Source organism: Pongo abelii, chromosome 8 (genome assembly GCF_028885655.2).
Source record: "Pongo abelii isolate AG06213 chromosome 8, NHGRI_mPonAbe1-v2.0_pri, whole genome shotgun sequence".
Taxonomy (NCBI): Eukaryota; Metazoa; Chordata; class Mammalia; order Primates; family Hominidae; genus Pongo; species Pongo abelii.
Genome location: NC_071993.2, coordinates 35,426,364 through 35,445,425, shown reverse-complemented (window position 1 = coordinate 35,445,425; position 19,062 = coordinate 35,426,364). Strand labels below are relative to the sequence as shown.

Sequence of the window (19,062 nt, the reverse complement as noted above, 5' to 3'; positions counted from 1 at the left end):
GCCGCGGCGGGGAGAGGCGAGGCAAGCCCCGGGCGAAGCGAGGCGAGGCGAGGCGAGGCGAGGGCGGCCGGGCCGGGCATGCGAGCTGAGCGGCCCCCCGGCGTCGCCGCCGCCTGCCCGCGCCCCTAGCCGCCCGCGCGCCCGAGTCCCCAGCGGCTCCTCCGCGCCCAGCGTCCCCGGTCCCGGCCTCGCCTGCTCCGGCTGCGCTCGGCGAGGGGCGCGGGCCCGCCCGCGGCGGCGGCGGCATGAAAGTGACCGTGTGCTTCGGACGGACCCGGGTGGTCGTGCCGTGCGGGGACGGCCACATGAAAGTTTTCAGCCTCATCCAGCAGGCGGTGACCCGCTACCGGAAGGCCATCGCCAAGGTGAGGGGCCGGGGGCACGGGCGGGGAGGGGGCGGCGGCGGGGACGGCGCCGGGATCAATATGGCGCTTCCTGGAAGGGGGAGGAGAGGCGCAGGGAGGCGGGGAAAGGGAAAGTGCGGCCGGGCTGGCCTCGCGGGCGCCCCCCGCCCCGGGCTGCGGGCGCCAAAGTTCTCCGCGCGGGCCGGGGCGCAGCTTCAGGGGCACCCAGCCGGGTCCCGCGGCCCCCGCCCTCGCCCTCCGCCCGGGAGCTCCGGCCTCGGTAGCGCGGGGCGAGCCGGGCAGCGGCGCATAGGCCGGCCCTGGGCGCCTCCCTGGAGTCTGCAGACTCAGCCAAGCCCCGAGCCAGCGCGCGGGGGGCGCGGGCCGGGAAATCCAGCCCTAGGCCTCTCCCGGCTCCCAGGCCCCGGGGGCACAGGCCAGGGAGTGGGAACTTTTGGTGTGAGGAGAGTTTCGTGACTGCTCTCCCGACGGAGGCGGGCTGCGAGCCTTCTGTCTCCTCTCCCTTCCTCGGGCGGGGGCGGGACAGCGGCGGGGGGTCTTTTCCTCCATGTCCCCTGCTGGCAGGGGCCGGCAGGGGCGGCCCGGCGCGTCCGGGGGCTGCAGGGTTTGGGGAGTCGCCGGCTCGGGGTCGGGAAGGCGTTCCCGGGAGGGCCACCGCTGGCACTCGGCACTCGCTTGCGAACATTTACTGAGCTGATCCCACTTGCTGGGCTCTGGAAAGCACAACCTTGGAAGAGTCGCAGAATGAAAAGTTTTCCTGCGAGGACCTCAGCTCCTACCTATCCCGGACTGGTTCCATGTGGCTGGGCTGCGGAGCCGGGCCTGACTTGGGAATTGAGTGGATTTCCCTTTTTCCTGGTGGACTGATAACATTGTCTCCACTTCACAGCATTCCTCTACTATGTGTCAGAAGTGAAAAGGCATTTTGTTAAATTGTTTTACCGACTGGGTCTGTGTTTGACAACAGCCCACGCTGAAGTTTCTCCCAAGCACCCGGGGATATATTTCTTTTATAGTAGAGCTCTCTTTGGTGGGGAACGCATTCGCTTGGGTGCAGTATTTCCCATTTGTTCCCGACAGTGGCCTGGCCCCTGTGGGCTTGGGGGCTGCAAATGACGCTGGAAAGTGGCTTGGACAGCCCTATTGAGCGTACACAGGGTACTCCAGTGGCATCTTTAGTTCTCTCAGAAGTTAAGAAGTAAAAGCTTTTTAGACTTTTGTTTTGCTTTTAGTATATATTGGAAAAAATAGCATAAATTTGGCCTTTAAAGATAATTTTGGGGGACGTTTGGAGACCCGACACAAGGATGGAAGACGTTGGCTTTAGTAGCTCTATTATGTTCCTTACAGTTGAACTCTTTTATTGAAAATCAAATAAAATTAGTAGGAATTGGGCACCTGTTTATCTTGCAAATCTGACAAAGGGAAAGAAAACCATCTAAATGGACATTTAGCATTTTTAAGTGTTGTTTATGTGTGACAGTTTATGCTTTAAATGTTCCAAAAGAGTACTCAAATTGTTCAGGCACTCTGGAAACCAAGAAAATAAATTGTGCAAGGAAAGAGAAATAAAGTAATATGCACTCTGCAGTACGTCTAGGCTCCTGAATAGGAAGAGAGTGGTCAACATTTTCTTTCACTTTACTAATTTTATATGATTAAAATTGTTTTACCTACTGTGTCCCATGTTTCATCCTGCACAAAATAGACATAGGCTGAACTGCCTGTTTGGCAGTAGTTCAAATGTAGTTGTTTGAGGCATTCGTTCCACAGAAATTCTGAAGCTTTGACTGTGTCCACGGCACTGTTCTGGGTGCTGGACATCTAAGGGACCCCACTGGCTGTGAGAGGCTGAGCAAGAGGCTGCGCGGTCCTCCAGGTGAAGGAGCTGGTGGTGACATGGGGAGAAGAGGTGGCCTCTGGGATGCTGGGTAGCTAGAGTGCAGGGCCTTGGTCACGGACCTGGTCCTTGTTATTAAAGATTAGCAGTGGTTGTTTCACAGGGCATAGAAAAGGGAGTGCAGTTTTCTTAAGGGTGTCTGGGAAGGTGTCACAAAGAGAAAAGGGGCCTGTGAGCTGAAGGAAGGGAGGGTGATAGTGACATGGGAGTTGGAGATGAGAGGGAAGGTCAGAGATGGGTCAGGGGTTCCAACACTTGCATGCTCTTTAAGTACAACTTAGAGTTCTGTAGGTGAATTTTGACGGGGGCTTTGCAGTATACCAAGTTCAGTCATTGGATCCCAAGATTGTTGACCCTCAAATGTTGCCAGAGCTGGAGTGTCTTCTAGGTCTCCTTTTTCTCGCTTTTCTTCTGAAATTGCTAGACAATGATTAAGATTAATTTTTAGTCTTTCTTACTACTTTTCCCATTCTATATTAAGTGATGAGGAAGTGTTAATATGTATTTAACACTGTTTTAACTTTTATTCTCTATCTGTTCCTTACCCGTATTGCCTAATAGAACAAGAGAAATTCTGTGTGAAGAATTGGGTGGCTGGATAGTTGTGAAGTGGTATTTAGGTTGCTAGGTGACATGTGGCGTGATGAACTCCCATCTGGTGGGGAAAAATGTGGGCAGATCATGTTTATGGCTTTGTATAATAACCAACCAAGCCAAAAATAAAAAACAAAAAGGAAAAGAGAAAGGTCCCAACTCTCAAATCACGAAGGCTTTCTCTGCAGTATACATTTTCTGGTGTGGTGGGGCTAATTTTCTGGCATTGCATCTGAGCTGTTTTCTCTTCAGGTTACACAAATCAATTTTTCTGGATAGTGAAGTGTCATGATTTAATACTAGACATGTCCTCAGTGAGTAGATATTTGAAGGCTTACGCTAAGTCATGTGTGACATTTCTTTTTTCCTCTCATGAAAGATGTTTTTGTGGTTGTGATCACTGATGGGTGGGAATAGCTGTTCATCCTCATCCACCCATCTGCATTAGGAGCCTCGCTGAGGACAGTGCGGTGCTAGACATTGGGAACCACGTTACGTGGACCGTTCTCAAGAGGGCGCAGGATGTGAGGATGGACTGTGTCTGCATCTGTTCTTCTGCGCTTGCGAGCTGACACCTGTGATTCCAGGTGGACATGGTGCTGAGCTGCAGCGCTAAGTGCGGGGTTGGTTGAAGGGCTGCTGTGTATAAAAAGTCATGCTCTATGAAAAAAATATAAGACTGAATTCGTGCAATTTTCAAAAAAAGTATAATCTGGGAGACAGGAAGAATATATAACAGTATAAATAACAGTAGGTGGTAGCATTAATTGGCACCAGTGTGATACAGTCGGTAATCACTTCTGGATTTTGGAGGTGGGTGGTGTCATTATGGGGTGTGTGTGGGAGTCTCATTTAGTCACTAGGATTTGAACTGGGCTTGGTTGGTGGGAAGGCTGACCTTGGTATAGGGCAGTGCTTGCTAACTGGGTAAGGCACCTGCCTGCAGAGTCAGATGGGCTCTGGGTCTGAGGTCTGCAGTTGGGGTCTAGGTGTGTGAATCTGCAGAATGTCTGCTACGATTCTGAGAAGTGAAAGGGAGGGCATTCCAGGAAGGCAGTATGGACAAAGGCGATTCAGGCATTCAACCCAGGGGGTCAGGATCAAACTGAGGAGGACGGAATGCCAGGGCAAGACCCTGAGACTTTGTGCAGTAGGAAGGACTGTGGTGTTTAGCTAAGAGTCAGGGTAACAAGTAGTTCTAGGAGGATGACCTGAGCAACCTTAGATGAGGTTTGGATGGATAATTCCTTAGCATTTCATTCTAAATAAATGTTGCTGAGTGACCAAAAGGGGAAGGAGAGAGTGAAGGGCAAAAGTGAGGGCGAGGAGGTGCTGGAGCCCCTTTGCTCACTGTTTCCACCTCCCTCATAGCCCTCCTCTCAGCCTGTAGAGGAGCTTTGGATTGGGTTTGGTGACTTAGGTTTACATGCCATTTAACCTTGGGTACACCAACCCTACGGAGCCCCATTATCTCAAGTGGAATATTCCCTGGCAGGGTTCATGTAAGTATTAAACAGGATGATGAGAGGGAAACTCGAAAGTCCTGGACCCAGCCCATACTAGCTGCTCTGTAAAGATGAATAGAATCACCAATATGTTTTATCCACCAAGCAGTTTTACACCTAGGGAACTTTCCCAAGTGTCCCACTATTGCTGCTTGGATTTTTCCCCTTTACTTAAAAACGCAGCATGTGATTTCATTGAAGGATAGGTAAGAATGTTAGATTGAATGACGTGCAACACCACAATCAGGAGAACAAAATTGTGTGTTGCATGTGTGTGTGGGCTGGGGAAGTAAAAGCTGTGGGTGTTGGCTTGATTACGGGTTGATTATTGGGGCCTCTGGCTTCTGTCCCCAAGCACATCATTTTAGAGTGATTTCATAGCAACCTGTTGTTATTACAGGTTGAGCATCCTTTATCCAAAATACTTGGGACCACAGAAGTATTTTGGATTTTTCTGGACTTTGGGATATTTTGTATATATAATGAGATAGGTTGAAGATGGAACCCAAGTCTAATGTATTGTTAGAATTTATGTTTCCTATGTACCTTATACACATAGCCTGAAGGTAATTTTATGCAGTATTTTTGTGCTTGAAAAGAAGTCTGTGTTAAGTACTTACATGTGGAATTTTCCAGGTGTGGCGTCATGTGGGTGCTCAGTAAGTTTCAGATTTTGGAGTGTTTTGGATTTTGGATTCCTCAATTAGGGATGCTTGACCTGTATTTTTTAAAAAGTTGAGTTCATGGACAGAAACTTTTGAAAATGTGCTTTTTTGGTGGCGGGAGACTGTTGATTAGTAACATAATGACAGTCATGGTTTTTATGAAAAATCTTGTGGTTGGTATGGAATTTTTCTGTGAATAAATGTATGACTGCATGTTATTCATTTACAAGTGTATTGAAACTTTTAGGAAAATAGTTGTACTATTGCAGAGATTGAAAGAAAATAGAGGCAAGCATAAAAATAGTGAAATGAAAGCAGCTTTATTATTTATTTTTTTTTTAACATTTTCTGCCTACCCTCTCAAAAAGGAAAAAGAAACTACACATTTTTGAAAGGCTGATCTTTCTAGAATTCAAGTCACATTGTCCTCTGGTGCTGAAGCGCCTTTGTCCCGCGTTCTCCAAGTCCTGCCTTCTGAGCACAGCCTGTCCCTGTAGGGACCCCTCTGCAGCCACTCCCTCTGCAGCTGCTCCACCCCCTGGGACTCACATACACTTTGCTGCCTCCGTTCTGGCATTTTCTGTTTCTTCTGCCTGGAACGTTTGCCCCTTCCTTGCACTCATTCGTGAGTCTTAGCCCAGATAGCCATCTGCAGGAGCCCAGATAGGGCTCTCCAGCCCAAGCTGCTAGAGGATCTTTCTCCCTGCCTGCTGCCTCTCCTGGGGACGTCCTGGGTGTAGCTCCTGTACCAACTCAGATGCCTGGGCTGTGCTGTGTGGTTTTCAAGTGTATCCATGCGCCCTTTCTTCTCCGGGTGAAATGCTTGAAGCGGTGGCTGAGCTTCAGTCTTAGTGAATAGCCCGCGTCTGGCATTGCAGTCAGAATGTTGAGTAAATACAAAGTTGAGAATCAACATGTTACTCTGGTCTTACACAAAAAATACACTTCTGCTGAGAGGACTTTCATCAGCACTCATGAATTTAAAGGACTTTAAGGTTTGGTGTGTTTGACATACTGGCACAAACAGCTTGTAATGGAAACTAAGATTTAATGAGGTTTGGAGTACCTAGAAGTTACTCTTTCCTATCAGCTGTCTTGAGGGAGTTCAGTTTGTTTTTCAGATCAAGCAGAGGACCCTCCTGGGATTCGCACTGGGCGAGGTTCAAGGCAGGTGGCCAGGGCTGTGTGAGAATCTGGCCCTGGAACACACCTATGCTTGGTCTGGCGCCTCTGATTCCGTCAGTTGAGATGCTTGGCTGAGTGCCAGGACTAAGTAGGAATGTTTAGGATCTGAGATTCTCAGAGAGAATCTGGCAGATGTGAAGCGCTTCTTGGCTTATGGTAGACATGGATGAATTGGTTGTGGAGGGAATAAAGTCCCACTTGGATGCAAACCCACAGACAGATCCTCCGTCTGTCCTGGGAGGTTCTACTTCCCCACAGAGTTGGGTGCAAGTTGGTGATGTTGAGCTCCCCATAGATGATTAGAGCCCTCTATATTTTTTTTCAAGGATGGAAATAAACATGTAAGATTGGGCCAGAAGATGCTTTCTATAGGTAATTTTCCATCGGGGGAGATGGCATGCTAAGCCCACACAGCATGCTTTCATCCTGCTTGGCCACTTGCTCAGCATTCCTGGCTGGGACCAAGGTCAATGGCAGTAGAGCTGGACATCAGTAAATTACCTGTTTTGGGTACCTTTTCTGTACAGAAGCAAATCTTTATCAAAGTAAATGCCGAGTTCAGTGAATAAAGTAGAAAGGTGACTGATTTTTTTTGTCTTTTAGTCATTATTTACAAGTTTTTTCTTTTTCTTTTCCTTTTTTTTTTTTTTTTGAGACAGGGTCTTTGTCACCCAGGCCGGAGTGAAGTGGCGTGATCTCTGCTCACTGCAGCCTCAACCTCCCAGGCTCAAGCGATCCCCCTGCCTCAGCCCCCCAAGTAGCTGGGACTACAGTTGTGTGCCACCACACCTGGCTAATTTTTGTAGTTTTTGTAGAGATGGCATCTGGCCATGTTGGCTAGGCTGATCTCAAACACCTGAGCTCAAGCAACCCACCTGCCTTGGTCCCCCAGAGTGCTGGGATTACAGGCATGAGCCACCATGCCTGGCCTAAATTTTAGCAAATAAGTAAAAATAACTTTGTTTTAACTTATTTAGTAAATAAAAATTTTAGTAAATAAAGTTAAAATAACTTTCGTGTATAGGTCTGTGCCTTCTTGCATCTGGCCTGCTGTCTTTACATGGTTTTTGCCATTTAAATATTACTTTTGTGTATTCCTTTTTTCTCCATCAACTCATGTTGGTCCTTGCAAATACAATTTCAAGCTCCACACCCAGGTGACTTTAAATATCAATTATTTTTTTTTCACCTAAAGACAGTATATTTTGTATATACTCTCTGTACTCTATTCTGTGTATATTTTATATATACTCTTTATATATATACACACACACAAACACACAAGAGAAATGAAAATGTGTACACAAAAACTGTACATCAGTGTTCATAGCAGCAAGCCCACATATTGTATAATTCTGTTCCTATAAAATGACCAGAGTGGGTAGCTCTGTAGAGACAGTAGAGTGGTGTTTCGCTAGAGCTGGGAGTTTGGGGTAATGGAGACTGTGGATGGGTATGAGGTTTCTTTTTGGGATGATGAAAATATTCTGAGATCATGGTGATGGTTGCACAGTTCTATTCAAGTGTATACTTTCAGTGGATGGAGTTTATGGTTGTGTGATTATATGTCAATAAAGATGTTAGAGAAATAGACTGCATAAGCCACTATGAACAACGCTCCATTTTTAGGTATTTTATAGTTCTGAGCATTTCATAAAATGACATATATATGTGTATCAGAGATGCTCAAAACACTTCAAATGAAAACTGGCTGTCTTCAGGAGTTTTCCATATAGTGTGGAATCCCTGCTTTCTCAGGCCTGTCCAGTGTGTCCTGTTGACTGTCTGGTAAGCTCCTGGCTGCTGAGCCTCCAGGTCCCCTGGTCTCTGTGTGCTACCCCCTACCCCCTCTAAGGGCTTCACCAGTTGTTCTTTAGCCAGAGACTCCTTTTACCCAGCTCGCCAGCTACCTTTGTGCAGTGGAGGTTGAGAATGCCCCAAGGATGCACGTAATGAACCAGCCTTTCCAGCATTTGGCTTTGGCTCCCAGAAATTTTGAGCTTTGGCAAATCTTACAAGCTCTGTGAGCCTCTGTTTCCCCATGTTCTCATATTCAGAGGTGCTGGGCTGGACTCCCACTGCCAGTTCCCTGAGCTGTGCAGGGACTCCTGCTCTGCACGGTTGGTTTTGGTGCTCATGGGACCATAAGTGATGTGCAGTGGCTTTTTAGATGGTTATACGGGGTCCAGGACCTCTTACTCCTCCCACCCGTGCTGTGAGAATATTTTGCCTCCCCCCCAACCCCCCAACTTTGAAATGACGGGGCTTGCTCTCCAGGTCAAATGGATGCTATTGAGAGTTAGGGTAAATTTTGCCTAGGGTTGGCTGGGTGAGAAGGCTCACGCCTGTAATCCCAGTGCTTTGGGAAGCTGAGGTGGGAGGATTGCTTGAGGCCAGGAGTTCAAGACCCAGCCTGGGCAACATAGTGAGATCCCGTCTCTTTTTAAAAAAATTAGCCAGGCATAGGCTGAGTGTGGTCGCTCATGCCTGTAATCCCAGTACTTTGGGAGGCTGAGGTGTGTGGATCATGAGGTCAGGAGTTGGAGCCTGGCCAGAGTAGTGAAACCCCGTCTCTACTTAAAGTACAAAAAATAGCTGGGCATGGTGGTGCACACCTATAATCACAGCTACTCGGGAGGCTGAGGCAAGAGAATCACTTGAACCCTGGGAGGCAGAGGTTGCAGTGAGCCGAGATTGCGACACTGCACTCCAGCCTAGGCGATGGGGAGATTCATCTAAAAAAAAAAAAAAAATTAGCCAGACGTGGTTGTGTGCATCTTTAGTCCCAGCTGCTCAGAAGGCTGACGTGGGAGGATTGCTTGAGCTCAGGAGTTTGAGATTGCAGTGAACTGTGATGGTGTCACTGCACTCCAGCTTGGGTGACACAGCGAGACTCTGTCTCTAACAGAAAAAAAAAATTTGTCTGGGGTGTTCTTCAGAATTTCTTTCTTTTTTTCTTTCTTTTTCTTTTTTTTTTGTCTTTTTGAGATGGAGTCTTGCTCTGTCGCCCAGGCTGGAGTGCAGTGACGTGATTTCGGCTCACTGCAAGCTCCACCTCCTAGGTTCACGCTATTCTCCTGCCTCAGCCTCCCGAGTAGCTGGGACTACAGGTGCCCACCACCACGCCTGGCTAATTTTTTTGTATTTTTAGTAGAGATGGGGTTTCACTGTGTTAGCCAGGATGGTCTCGATCTTCTGACCTCGTGATCTACCCGTCTCAGCCTGCCAAAGTGCTGGGATTACAGGCGTGAGCCACCGCGCCCGGCCTCAGAATTTCTTACTGTCTCAAGATAAGTATCTTTTAATGTAAATCACATCATGCTCAGAAGTAACTAAGACAGTTCCCTTTGTGAATTACAGATGTATGATATTGCATGATACGAACTGTACAGTGTATTTTATATATATATATATGCACATACGTGTGTATTTCTGGGGTTGATGTTTTATGGTGGTAGAAATTTAAGTCATTTTAGAGATGACAGTCAAGTCAACATTCTCCCAATCTTGGTGTTTTTAACTACTCAGACAGTGTAAGATTTCAGTTTTTGGAACTCCAGATGTATATTTTTCTAGTGTCTGGTTTTCCCCTTCTTTTATTTGAGATGGAGTCTCACTTTGTTGCCCAGGCTGCAGTGCAGTGGCACAGTCTTGGCTCACTGCAACTTCTGCCTCCTGGGTTCAAGCGATTCTCCTGTCTCAGCCTCCCGAGTAGCTGGGATTACAGGCACCTGCCCCCACACCTGGCTAATTTTTTGTATTTTTGGTAGATGGATTTCACCATGTTGGCCAGGCTGGTCTTGAACTCCTGACCTCATGATCCGCCCGCCTCAGCCTTGCAAAGTGCTGGGATTACAGGTGTGAGCCACCGCACCTGGCCTTTCCCTTTTAGTTGATTGTACCACATCCCTTTAGATTAGAAAACTAATCATATTACAGGGTTTATATGTTTCAAAAAGCCTCTTTGAGATAGACTACACTAAAAATCAGTGTTTCCTTCTTCAACACTTAAGAAATCAACTTGATATTATGTCTCAAAAACCTAAAATTGCTAACCAATCAAAAGATGTGTATTAATATTAAAAACACAAAGAAAGGAGTGTTGTTTTTGTGTAGGTGGTATATATGAGACTAGGTTTTTTTGTTCAATTTCTTTTACATAGACAATACAAATTGGAAAAAAGATTTTATGTCTGTGTTTTAATTTTCTTCTCTAAGTCCAATGTTAAGTCCAAAATTAAAAACTAAACTCTTTAGAAGTCTGAGGGACAAAGGAAAAACGAAAACAACTCTTCCAGGGAACGTATTTTCTTACACCACAAAGGCATTTAACATGTGTCATTTATAATGCTGAAACCCAGTGTGCAAAGCCATATGTGAATAATGGTTAGCCAGATTCCTGCCCAGCAGGGTTATACTCTAAACTTGGATTTCTTTTATTACAGACAGCAGCACCTGCAGAAGAAGGAGGTAAAATATGCAGGATATTGGTTCCTGATGTGCTACAACACAGGATATGACTAATCACTAAATTCATTAATGTTGAACATAGGATTTGGTACCTTTACCACTTTGTTAGAGATCTGGAAAAAAAATCTTCTAGACAAATCAAGTTGATCTTGGCCAAGTGCAGTGGCTCATGCCTGTAATCCCAGCACTTTGGGAGGCCAAGGTGGGCGGATCACTTGAGGCCAGGAGTTCAAGACCAGCATGGTCAACATGACGAAACCCCATCTCTATTAAAAATACAAAAAAATTTAGCTGAGTGTGATGGCAGGTGCCTGTAATACCAGCAACTTGGGAGTCTGAGTAGCGAGAATCGCTTGAACCTGGGAGGCAGAGGTTGCATTGAGCTGAGATCGTGCCACTGCATTCCAGCCTGGGCGATAGAGTGAGACTTCATCTCAAAAAAACAAAAACAAATCAAGTAGATCTCTAAGTGCATCATTTGGATTGATAACTATTTTTTACTGCATCTGGAAGGTGGTGGCATTTTAGCAGTTGTCGTGTTGAGGAATATGAAATAAATATATTTTAAATTATGAAGGCACATCTTATCAGGAATATTTTTTCCAAGGACACTTGCAATGCTAATAAACTCCTGAACTTTATTATTGTTATTTTTTATTTTATTTTTTTTATTTTCTGAGATGGAGTCTTGCTCTGTCACCCAGGCTTGAGTGCGATGGCGTGATCTCGGCTCACTGCGACCTCCACCTCCTGGGTTCAAGCAATTCTACAACCTCAGCCTCCCAAGTAACTGGGATTATAGGTTCCAGCCACCAAGCCTGGCTAAAATTTTGTCTTTTTAGTAGAGATGGGGTTTCACCATGTTTGCCAGGCTGGTCTTGATGGAGTCTTGAACTCCTGACCTAAAGTCATCTGCCCACCTCGGCCTCCCAAAGTGCTGAGATGACAGGTGTGAGCCACCGTGCCTGGCCAACTCCTGAACTTTCTATGGTGGGGTCATTTTTATCTTTTACGTTTTAAGACCCACACAGATGTTTGCAAAAACACCGTTAGTGGAAAGTTTGGTGATAGGTATTTTGCTTCTAGGAAGGAAAAACATCAGAGCAGCACATCATGGATCAGGATTCTGAAGAGGAATCTCTCCCAGACATTTATGGAGAGTTAAGGGAAGTACCTTTGTGAGCACGTGATTCCTGCCTTCTATTTTTTTTTTTTTTTTGAGACGGAGTCTCACTCTGTTGCCCAGGCTGGAGTGCAGTGGTTTGATCTCGGCTCACTGCAACCTCCGTCTCCTGGGTTCAACTGATTCTCTCACCTCAGCCTCCCAAGTAGCTGGGATTACAGGCATGCACCACCACGCCCCGCTAATTTTTTTTTTTTTTTCATTTTTAGTAGAGACAGGGTTTCGCCTTGTTGGCCAGGCTGGTCTCGAACTCCTGACCTCAGGTGATCCACCCGCCTCGGCTTCCCAGAGTGCTGGGATTACAGGCATGAGTCACCGTGCCTGGTCGGGAGTCCTGCCTTTTAATACCACCTGCTTTGTGGGGTTGTTGTCTGGGTTCAAAGAGAGAATGTGAAAAGGTATTGTAGGAGGCCAGGTGGACTACATGTTAGCTGTACTGTCCCTTTGTTTTTACCAGGAGTGTTTGCCAGTGATTAAGTCTCACTAGAATAGGCTTTTCTAAATTGTTTTATCTGGTCCTCATTAGAACTTCACTACATGTGGGAAATCGTGTGGCAAAACTGTCTCCCTTGAAAAAAAGTCACCAAGGAAACCTTCTGCAATTTAAGAAATAAAATCCCAGTGACATTGATTTGGATGCTCCAAACATGTCCATAATGGAAGAGCTTTTCCAGGTTTTGGTTTGGGCCCCCCAGACCAAAGCTTTGACACATAATACAAGCTCTGTAAATCTGTTCTCCTATCTGTAATTTGGGATTGTCATCTTTGTAGGGTGTCATGGAGATTAAGTGATTCACTGTAGACAATGCCCCTTTCATGTAATAGATTCTGTTAGTATTAGATCTTTTTCTTTCTCTTCAAGTTTCAAACATAGATTAGGCAAAATTTTAATGGCTATTTCACAAAATCAGCTTGATTCTTGTTTATGATATCAAGTGTTGTTTTTCCAGGTTGTCTGTTTTAAAGGGCTACTTTTTTTTTTTTTCTAAAAGTGCTTTAGAAATTCCGGTGTTAGTATGTATGCATCATTTAGCTAAGAATGAAGATCTAAAGATCACCCAACAGTCTAAGCTGATTCTTTTGCAGGTCAAGGAGAATTGTGTTTGTCTAGCTGTCTTAGCTGTGTAGGACTTTCTACTTGTTACTTCCTAAATAATTGCAGCTGCAACACTGCTGCTTCAAAGGAAATTACATAAAATTTATTTGCTGTATTTAAAGTACATTAAAAGGCATCACTTACACATTTTTCATTAGAAATACTTTTAAAACTTGGAAAGGATAAAAGTGTAAAATGTAAATACTGTCTGTATTAATAAAATGCAGAGATGTTTTAAAGGCCTTTAGTGTTTATTAACTAGTAATAGTTCTGAGAATACCCTGGAGCTCAAATAGATAATCTGTGTTATAAAATAAATAGGAAAGTTGACATTTTTGTGACTTCTCTAATCCTTATTATATAGGCCTCTATAATTCATGTGCCCATAACACTTCTTAAGATGTGATTTTGGGCATCTTAAGATGGTGATTTCGGGCAGCTAAATCAGCAATAAAGGAACACAGAACATCTTTTGCTTAGGTAGGTAGTTGTAAGGGTTGACAGATTGATGCAACTTTTAATACTTTAGTTCGGCTAAAGGCACCCAGTGCCAATCACCTGAAGACTTCACCCAGGAGTTGACCTATTTATCATACTGAATAGGGAGTGGCGTCTTGAAGGCTCATTCACATTCTGGGCTTGGCAGGCAGTGGGATGAAGTCAGACTTGCAGTTATCAACACCCTAGCTTTGTATTCAAGAGGACTACTTCCTCTCATCCGTCTTTTTCATACCACAGTATTGAAGGGGTTGTTTTCCTCTTTGAAGACCTTAAACATCTCATTAATTAAAGTAATGTTTCTTCCCTCTCCCCATATGTATTTAGGGAAGTCGCTAAGCAGTGATTGAAGTAATAAAGCTTATCTAGTGGCAGCACTCCTATTTTGATTCTGATCCCTTCCTGTATTTATTTGTAAACATTTTTTCATGTGAGTGTGTTTGAAATTCCAAGTTTTAGTTTCCTACAGGATGTGAAAAAGACCTAGCAGCACGGGAGATTGGAATGTATTTATGTGCGTCTGTCTCTTGCCTTCACGCTTCCCCTTTGTTTTTGTGCTTTGCTAATGAAAGTAATGAATGGTGCTTTCAAAAACTTTCCAGAATACTCAAGTGTTTTGTAACAAAATTGCAGAGAAATAATTGGGAGAATTTTCGACAGATCTTAGTGTGTTTTAATAGGGGGGATTTTAGTCCGAGGCAGAAGAGTTTTGGCCCCGCATCGTTTCTTTACCGATGAGAAGTGAAGCTGCTTTCTTCATAGATTCCGGGGAGTGGTATTTTCAGCTCAGTCTCTGCTTTTGGTGTTAGAAAGCTTTTTAGGTCAGGACTCATGATCGAAAGCTCTTGCATAAGAGGTGCTTTTATCAGGGGCATTATTTATCTGCCTGTTAGTTTGAGAGGTTGTTGGGAAGGTACCGTTTGAACAACAGTGAAACCTGTCACTTTTTTTCATTCCTAGCTTACTGTGAAGGAGTTTCAGGCAGCAAGGAGGAGATCCAGGAGACAGTGGTGTCAGAAAATGGTAGTATTACCATTATTATTTTATATTTTTTGTTTTTTCGAGATGGAGTCTCGCTCTGTCGCCCAGGCTGGAGTGCAGTGGCATGATCGCGGCTCACTGCAAGCTCCGCCTCCTGGGTTCAAGCAATTCTCCTGCCTCAGCCTCCCGAGTAGCTGGGATTACAGGTACCCACTACCACGCCTGGCTAATTTTTTGTATTTTTAGTAGAGATGGGGTTTCACCTTGTTTGCCAGGCTGGTCTTGAACTCCTGACCTCAGGTGATTCACCTGCCTCGACCTCCCAAAGTGCTGGGATTTATAGGCGTGAGCCACCGTGCCTGGCCAGTATTACCATTATTATCAAGAGTAATGGTAAGCACTCACGGCACATGTTATATCAGGCCCTATGTGCCGGGCTCAGTGCTTTATGTGTATATGTTAATCTCATGGAGTTGTGATATTGGTGTCATCCAGAGTTTACAGATGAGGAAGCTGGGGCTAGAGAGGATAAGAAACTTTTTTTTTTTTTTTTTAGGAGGTTGCACAACTGAGGGTCTTGCTCTATCACCCAGACTGGAGTGCAGTGGCATGATCATGGCTCACTGCAGCCTCAACCTCCTGGGCTCAAGGATTCTTCCTGCCTCAGCCTCCCGAGTAGCTGGGACTACGGGTGTGTACCACCTATGCCTAGTTAATTTATTTTTATGTTTGTAGAGATGGAGTCTCACTGTATTGCCCAGGCTGGTCTTGAACTTCTGGGCTCAAGTGATCTTCCTGCCTCAGCTTCACAAGTAGCTGGGACTACAGGCATGCACCACCACACTTGGCTAACTGGTTTTTTTTTTTTTTGTAGAGACGAGGTTTTACTTTTCTGCACAAGCTGATCTTCAACTCCTGGGCTCAAGTGACCCTCCCACTTTGGCTCCCCAAAGTGCTGGGATTGCAAGTGTCAGCCACTGTACCCAGCCGGCTTGGCTGCCTTTGGCAGACTCTAACTTCAGAGCCTGCACAGTGAATCGCTATACCATGACAAACTGATGTGCATTTTAGGATGCTGCAATTCCATAAGAAAGAGTAAGTGATCCCGTGGGAGAAGAACAGGGTTTTTTCCTGACTTGGGTTTGCTTGAATGGCTTATGGGTTCAGGGAAGAAGTGCACCTTTGGGATCAGCTTCAGGCTAGTGAGGGTAAAAAAGGTGCATGGCTAGCTGTCAAAGACCGTTGCTTCTCTGGTGTGGCCTATGGGCCAGCAGCACTGGCATCTCTTGGGAACTTGCTGGAAATGTCAATCTCGGGGCCCATTCTAGACACCTCCGTATAGGAATCTGTATTGAGGCTGGGCATGGTGGCTCCCGCTTGTAATCCCAGCACTTTGGGAGGCCGAGGCGGGTGGATCACCTGAGGTCAGGAGTTTGAGACTAGCCTGGCCAACATGGTGAAACCCCATCTCTACTAAAAATACAAAAATTAGCCTGGTGTGGTGGCAGGCGCCTGTAGTCCCAGCTACTCGGGAGGCTAAGGCAGGAGAATCGCTTGATCTCGAGAGGTGGAGGTTGCAGTGAGCCGAGATCACGCCACTGCACTTCAGCCTGAGTGACATCCCCAGTTGGTGCTAGAGCAACTGCTCTTAACCTTGGCAGCAAAGGTTTTAGAATGTTGATACCTAAGTTCCATATAAACCAAGGGAGTGAGGTCTCTGGTTCAGGGTTGGAGATTGGTGTTTCTGTAAAGCTCTTCAGGAAGCTATTCAGGTGGTTGTCTGTGCAGCCAGGGTGGAGGAGTCCTGGCCCAGGCCAACCTCCAGACCTTTTGGAGTTGTTGCATTATGTGATTTGCAACCCTGCTCGCCTTTGGACTGTGCATGGAAATTTCCAAAACACAAGTTGAGAGGATCAGCCAGCATGCCCAAGGGCTGGTCACTTGTGTGACAGTGGATCAGCCTGTATGTGTGGGTTTTTTTTTTTTTTGAGATGGAGTCTCACTCTGTTCCCTAGTCTGGAGTGCAGTGGCGCCATCTCGGCTCACTGCAACCTTCGCCTCCCAGGTTCTAGTGATTCTCCTGCCTCAGCTTCCCGAGCAGCTGGGATTACAGGCACCCACCACAACGTCTGGCTAATTTTTGTATTTTTGGTAGAGATGGGGTTTCACCATGTTGGTCAGGGTGGTCTCAAACTCCTGACCTCAGGTGATCCACCTGCCTCAGCTTCCCAAAGTGCTGGAATTACAGTTGTGAGCCACTGCGCCTGGCATGTTTTTTTTTTTCTTCTTCTCCTCCTCCTCCTTTCTTCTCATTTCTTCTTCTCCTTCTCCTTCTTCATGGGACAGGGTTTTGCACTTGCTGTGTTCCCCAGGTTGGAGTACAGTGGTGCCATCAGTGGCTCACTGCAGCCTCAAACTGCTGGGCTTAAGTGTTCTTCTTGCCTCAGCCTCCTGAGTAGCTAGGACTACAGGTACATGCTACTATGCCCAGCTCATTAAGCATTTTTTTTTTTTCTTTTTGTAGAGATGGGTTCTTGCTAAGTTGCCCAGGCTGATCTTGAACTTTTGGTCTCAAGTGATCCTCTTGCCTCAGCCTCCCATAACACTGGGGTTACAGTGGTGAGCTACCATACCCAGTTTGTATATTTTCTTTGTGTCTTTGTGTGTTTTCTTTTTTGAGACCGAGTCTTGTGCTGTTGCCCAGGCTGGATATATTTTCATTTTTGACTTTGGAAGTCATTCTATTCTCCTGCCTGTTAATTTTGTTGAGTTTTATTTGTAGAAACAGAGACAACACATGTGCAAGGTCGTCCTTAGGTTTTAGCTGTTGACTCTAAATGATGTCTAGTCTAATAGTCACTTCTACTAAACAGAAATTGGTTAAGGAAGGGCAGTGAGAGACAGCACGGTAGAGTTGTAATGAGATGGGGGAAGGAAAGGCCAGTTTGAGTAAAATATATGAGTTATCCTTTGAGCCAGGTTATGTCCTCTGGGTGTTTGTATATATAGAAACCAGTCAACTACGGTATTTGGTTTTGGGTAAAGCAGAGATGAGGGCTTCTGAGTAGCGGACAGAATACTTCTCTTGCAAGAGTTGCTTTTCAAGCTTGTTTGTGGATACACATCCATTTTTGTTGGATGGAGCAGTAGTATTAGAGAAGACTGTTGGCACACTTTCACAAAGTAGGTAAGGGATTCCTTTTCTACATGTTTAGACTTTACTTTGGCCAGGTGCGGTGGCTCACGCCTGTAATCCCAGCATGTTGGGAGACTGAAGTGGGAGGATTGCTTGAGGCCAGGAGTTGAGACCAGCCTGGGCAACACAGTGAGACCCTGTTTCTACAAAGAATAAACATAAATTAGCCAGGTGGGATGGCATGCACCTGTAGTCTCAGCTACTCGGGAGGCTGAGATGGGAGAATCGCTTGAGCCCAAGAGTTCAAGGATGCAGTCAGTTATGGTTGTGCCCCTGCACTCCAGCCTGGGTGACAGAGCAAGACCTTGTCAACCACTTACTTAGCTCCTTGGAACAGTTCCACTGAACAAGTCCCTTCATGACACCAGATTGTCAGTGGGCCTGGCTGTTGTTGGCAAATATAAGCTCCTGGTTGTTCTGCCTCATGAACCTAACCATGGGTCTGACAATTTGTATGTCCATGTATTGATTTTATTTCATTTATTTTATTTTTTTTTTTTTGAGATGGAATCTCGCCCTGCCATCCAGGCTGGAGTGCAGTGGCACGATCTCAGTTCATGGCAACCTCCATCTCCCGGGTTCAAGTGATTGTCCTGCATCAGCCTCCCGAGTAGCTGGGATTACAGGCATGCACCACCATGCCTGGCTAATTTTTTGTATTTTTAGTGGAGACGGGGTTTTGCCATTTTGGCCAGGCTGGCCTTGAACTCCTAACCTCAGGTGATCCACTCGCCTTGGCCTCCCAAAGTGCTGGGATTACAAGTGTGACCACTACATCTGGCCAGGAAATAATTTCTTCAAGGGTACTTTCAGGGCTGCAAAGTGCAGTTCTTTGAAATACTATTTTAAAATATTTTCTTCAAATCTACTGCAACTATGGGAACTGACTAGTACTGAATTTTATAGACCTGATAGAAATTACTCTAAAGACATAATGTGTCTGATAGTAATGTCCATGTAAGAATTTTAAAAATAGTATTCAGCAGTTTCAAATAGCACTTAACCCGAAGTTGATAGTAAAAATGTTTTTTGAACCCTAGTTTATATTTAGGTGTTGTTGCATAACCAACCCAAAACTTAATGGCTTAAATAAACAACGATTTAATTATATCTCATGATTTTGTGGGCCAGGAATTTGGGCAGGGCTCAGCTGGGTTATTCTTCCGTGCCACTTGGGGTTACTTGCATGTATTTACCTGGCAGATGATGACCTGGCCTGGAAAGTCCTAGATGGCTCCATTCATATATCTGGTGTTTGGTGGGGGTAACTAACTAGAATGTTGGGCTCAGCTGGGACTTTTTTTTTTTTTTTTTTCCAGGTTCATAGTTTATTGTACAAATTGAATGATCACATGATGAGTTGACATTAGCTTTTCCATGGAACTTGGATTAGCATGGGAATTTAACAGATGAGGCACAGTTTA

General features: G+C 45.6%; 1 protein-coding gene across 33 annotated transcripts in view; it reads left to right on the top strand.

Annotated features, from left to right (window-relative positions):
• The first annotated feature begins 214 nt into the window (after positions 1-214).
• The window catches only part of PARD3 (par-3 family cell polarity regulator), a 713,016-nt gene continuing 694,168 nt past the window's right edge, over positions 215-19,062 (top strand). For 32 of the 33 annotated variants that reach the window (XM_024253533.3, XM_063727279.1, XM_024253534.3 and 29 more), the window contains exon 1: positions 215-365. In XM_024253533.3, the coding sequence (XP_024109301.2) occupies positions 246-365 (120 nt within the window). In that variant the 5' untranslated portion in view covers positions 215-245. Of the gene's footprint in view, positions 366-14,638; positions 15,538-19,062 lie in introns of those variants that run through there. The other variant, XM_063727282.1, reaches the window with a different exon arrangement.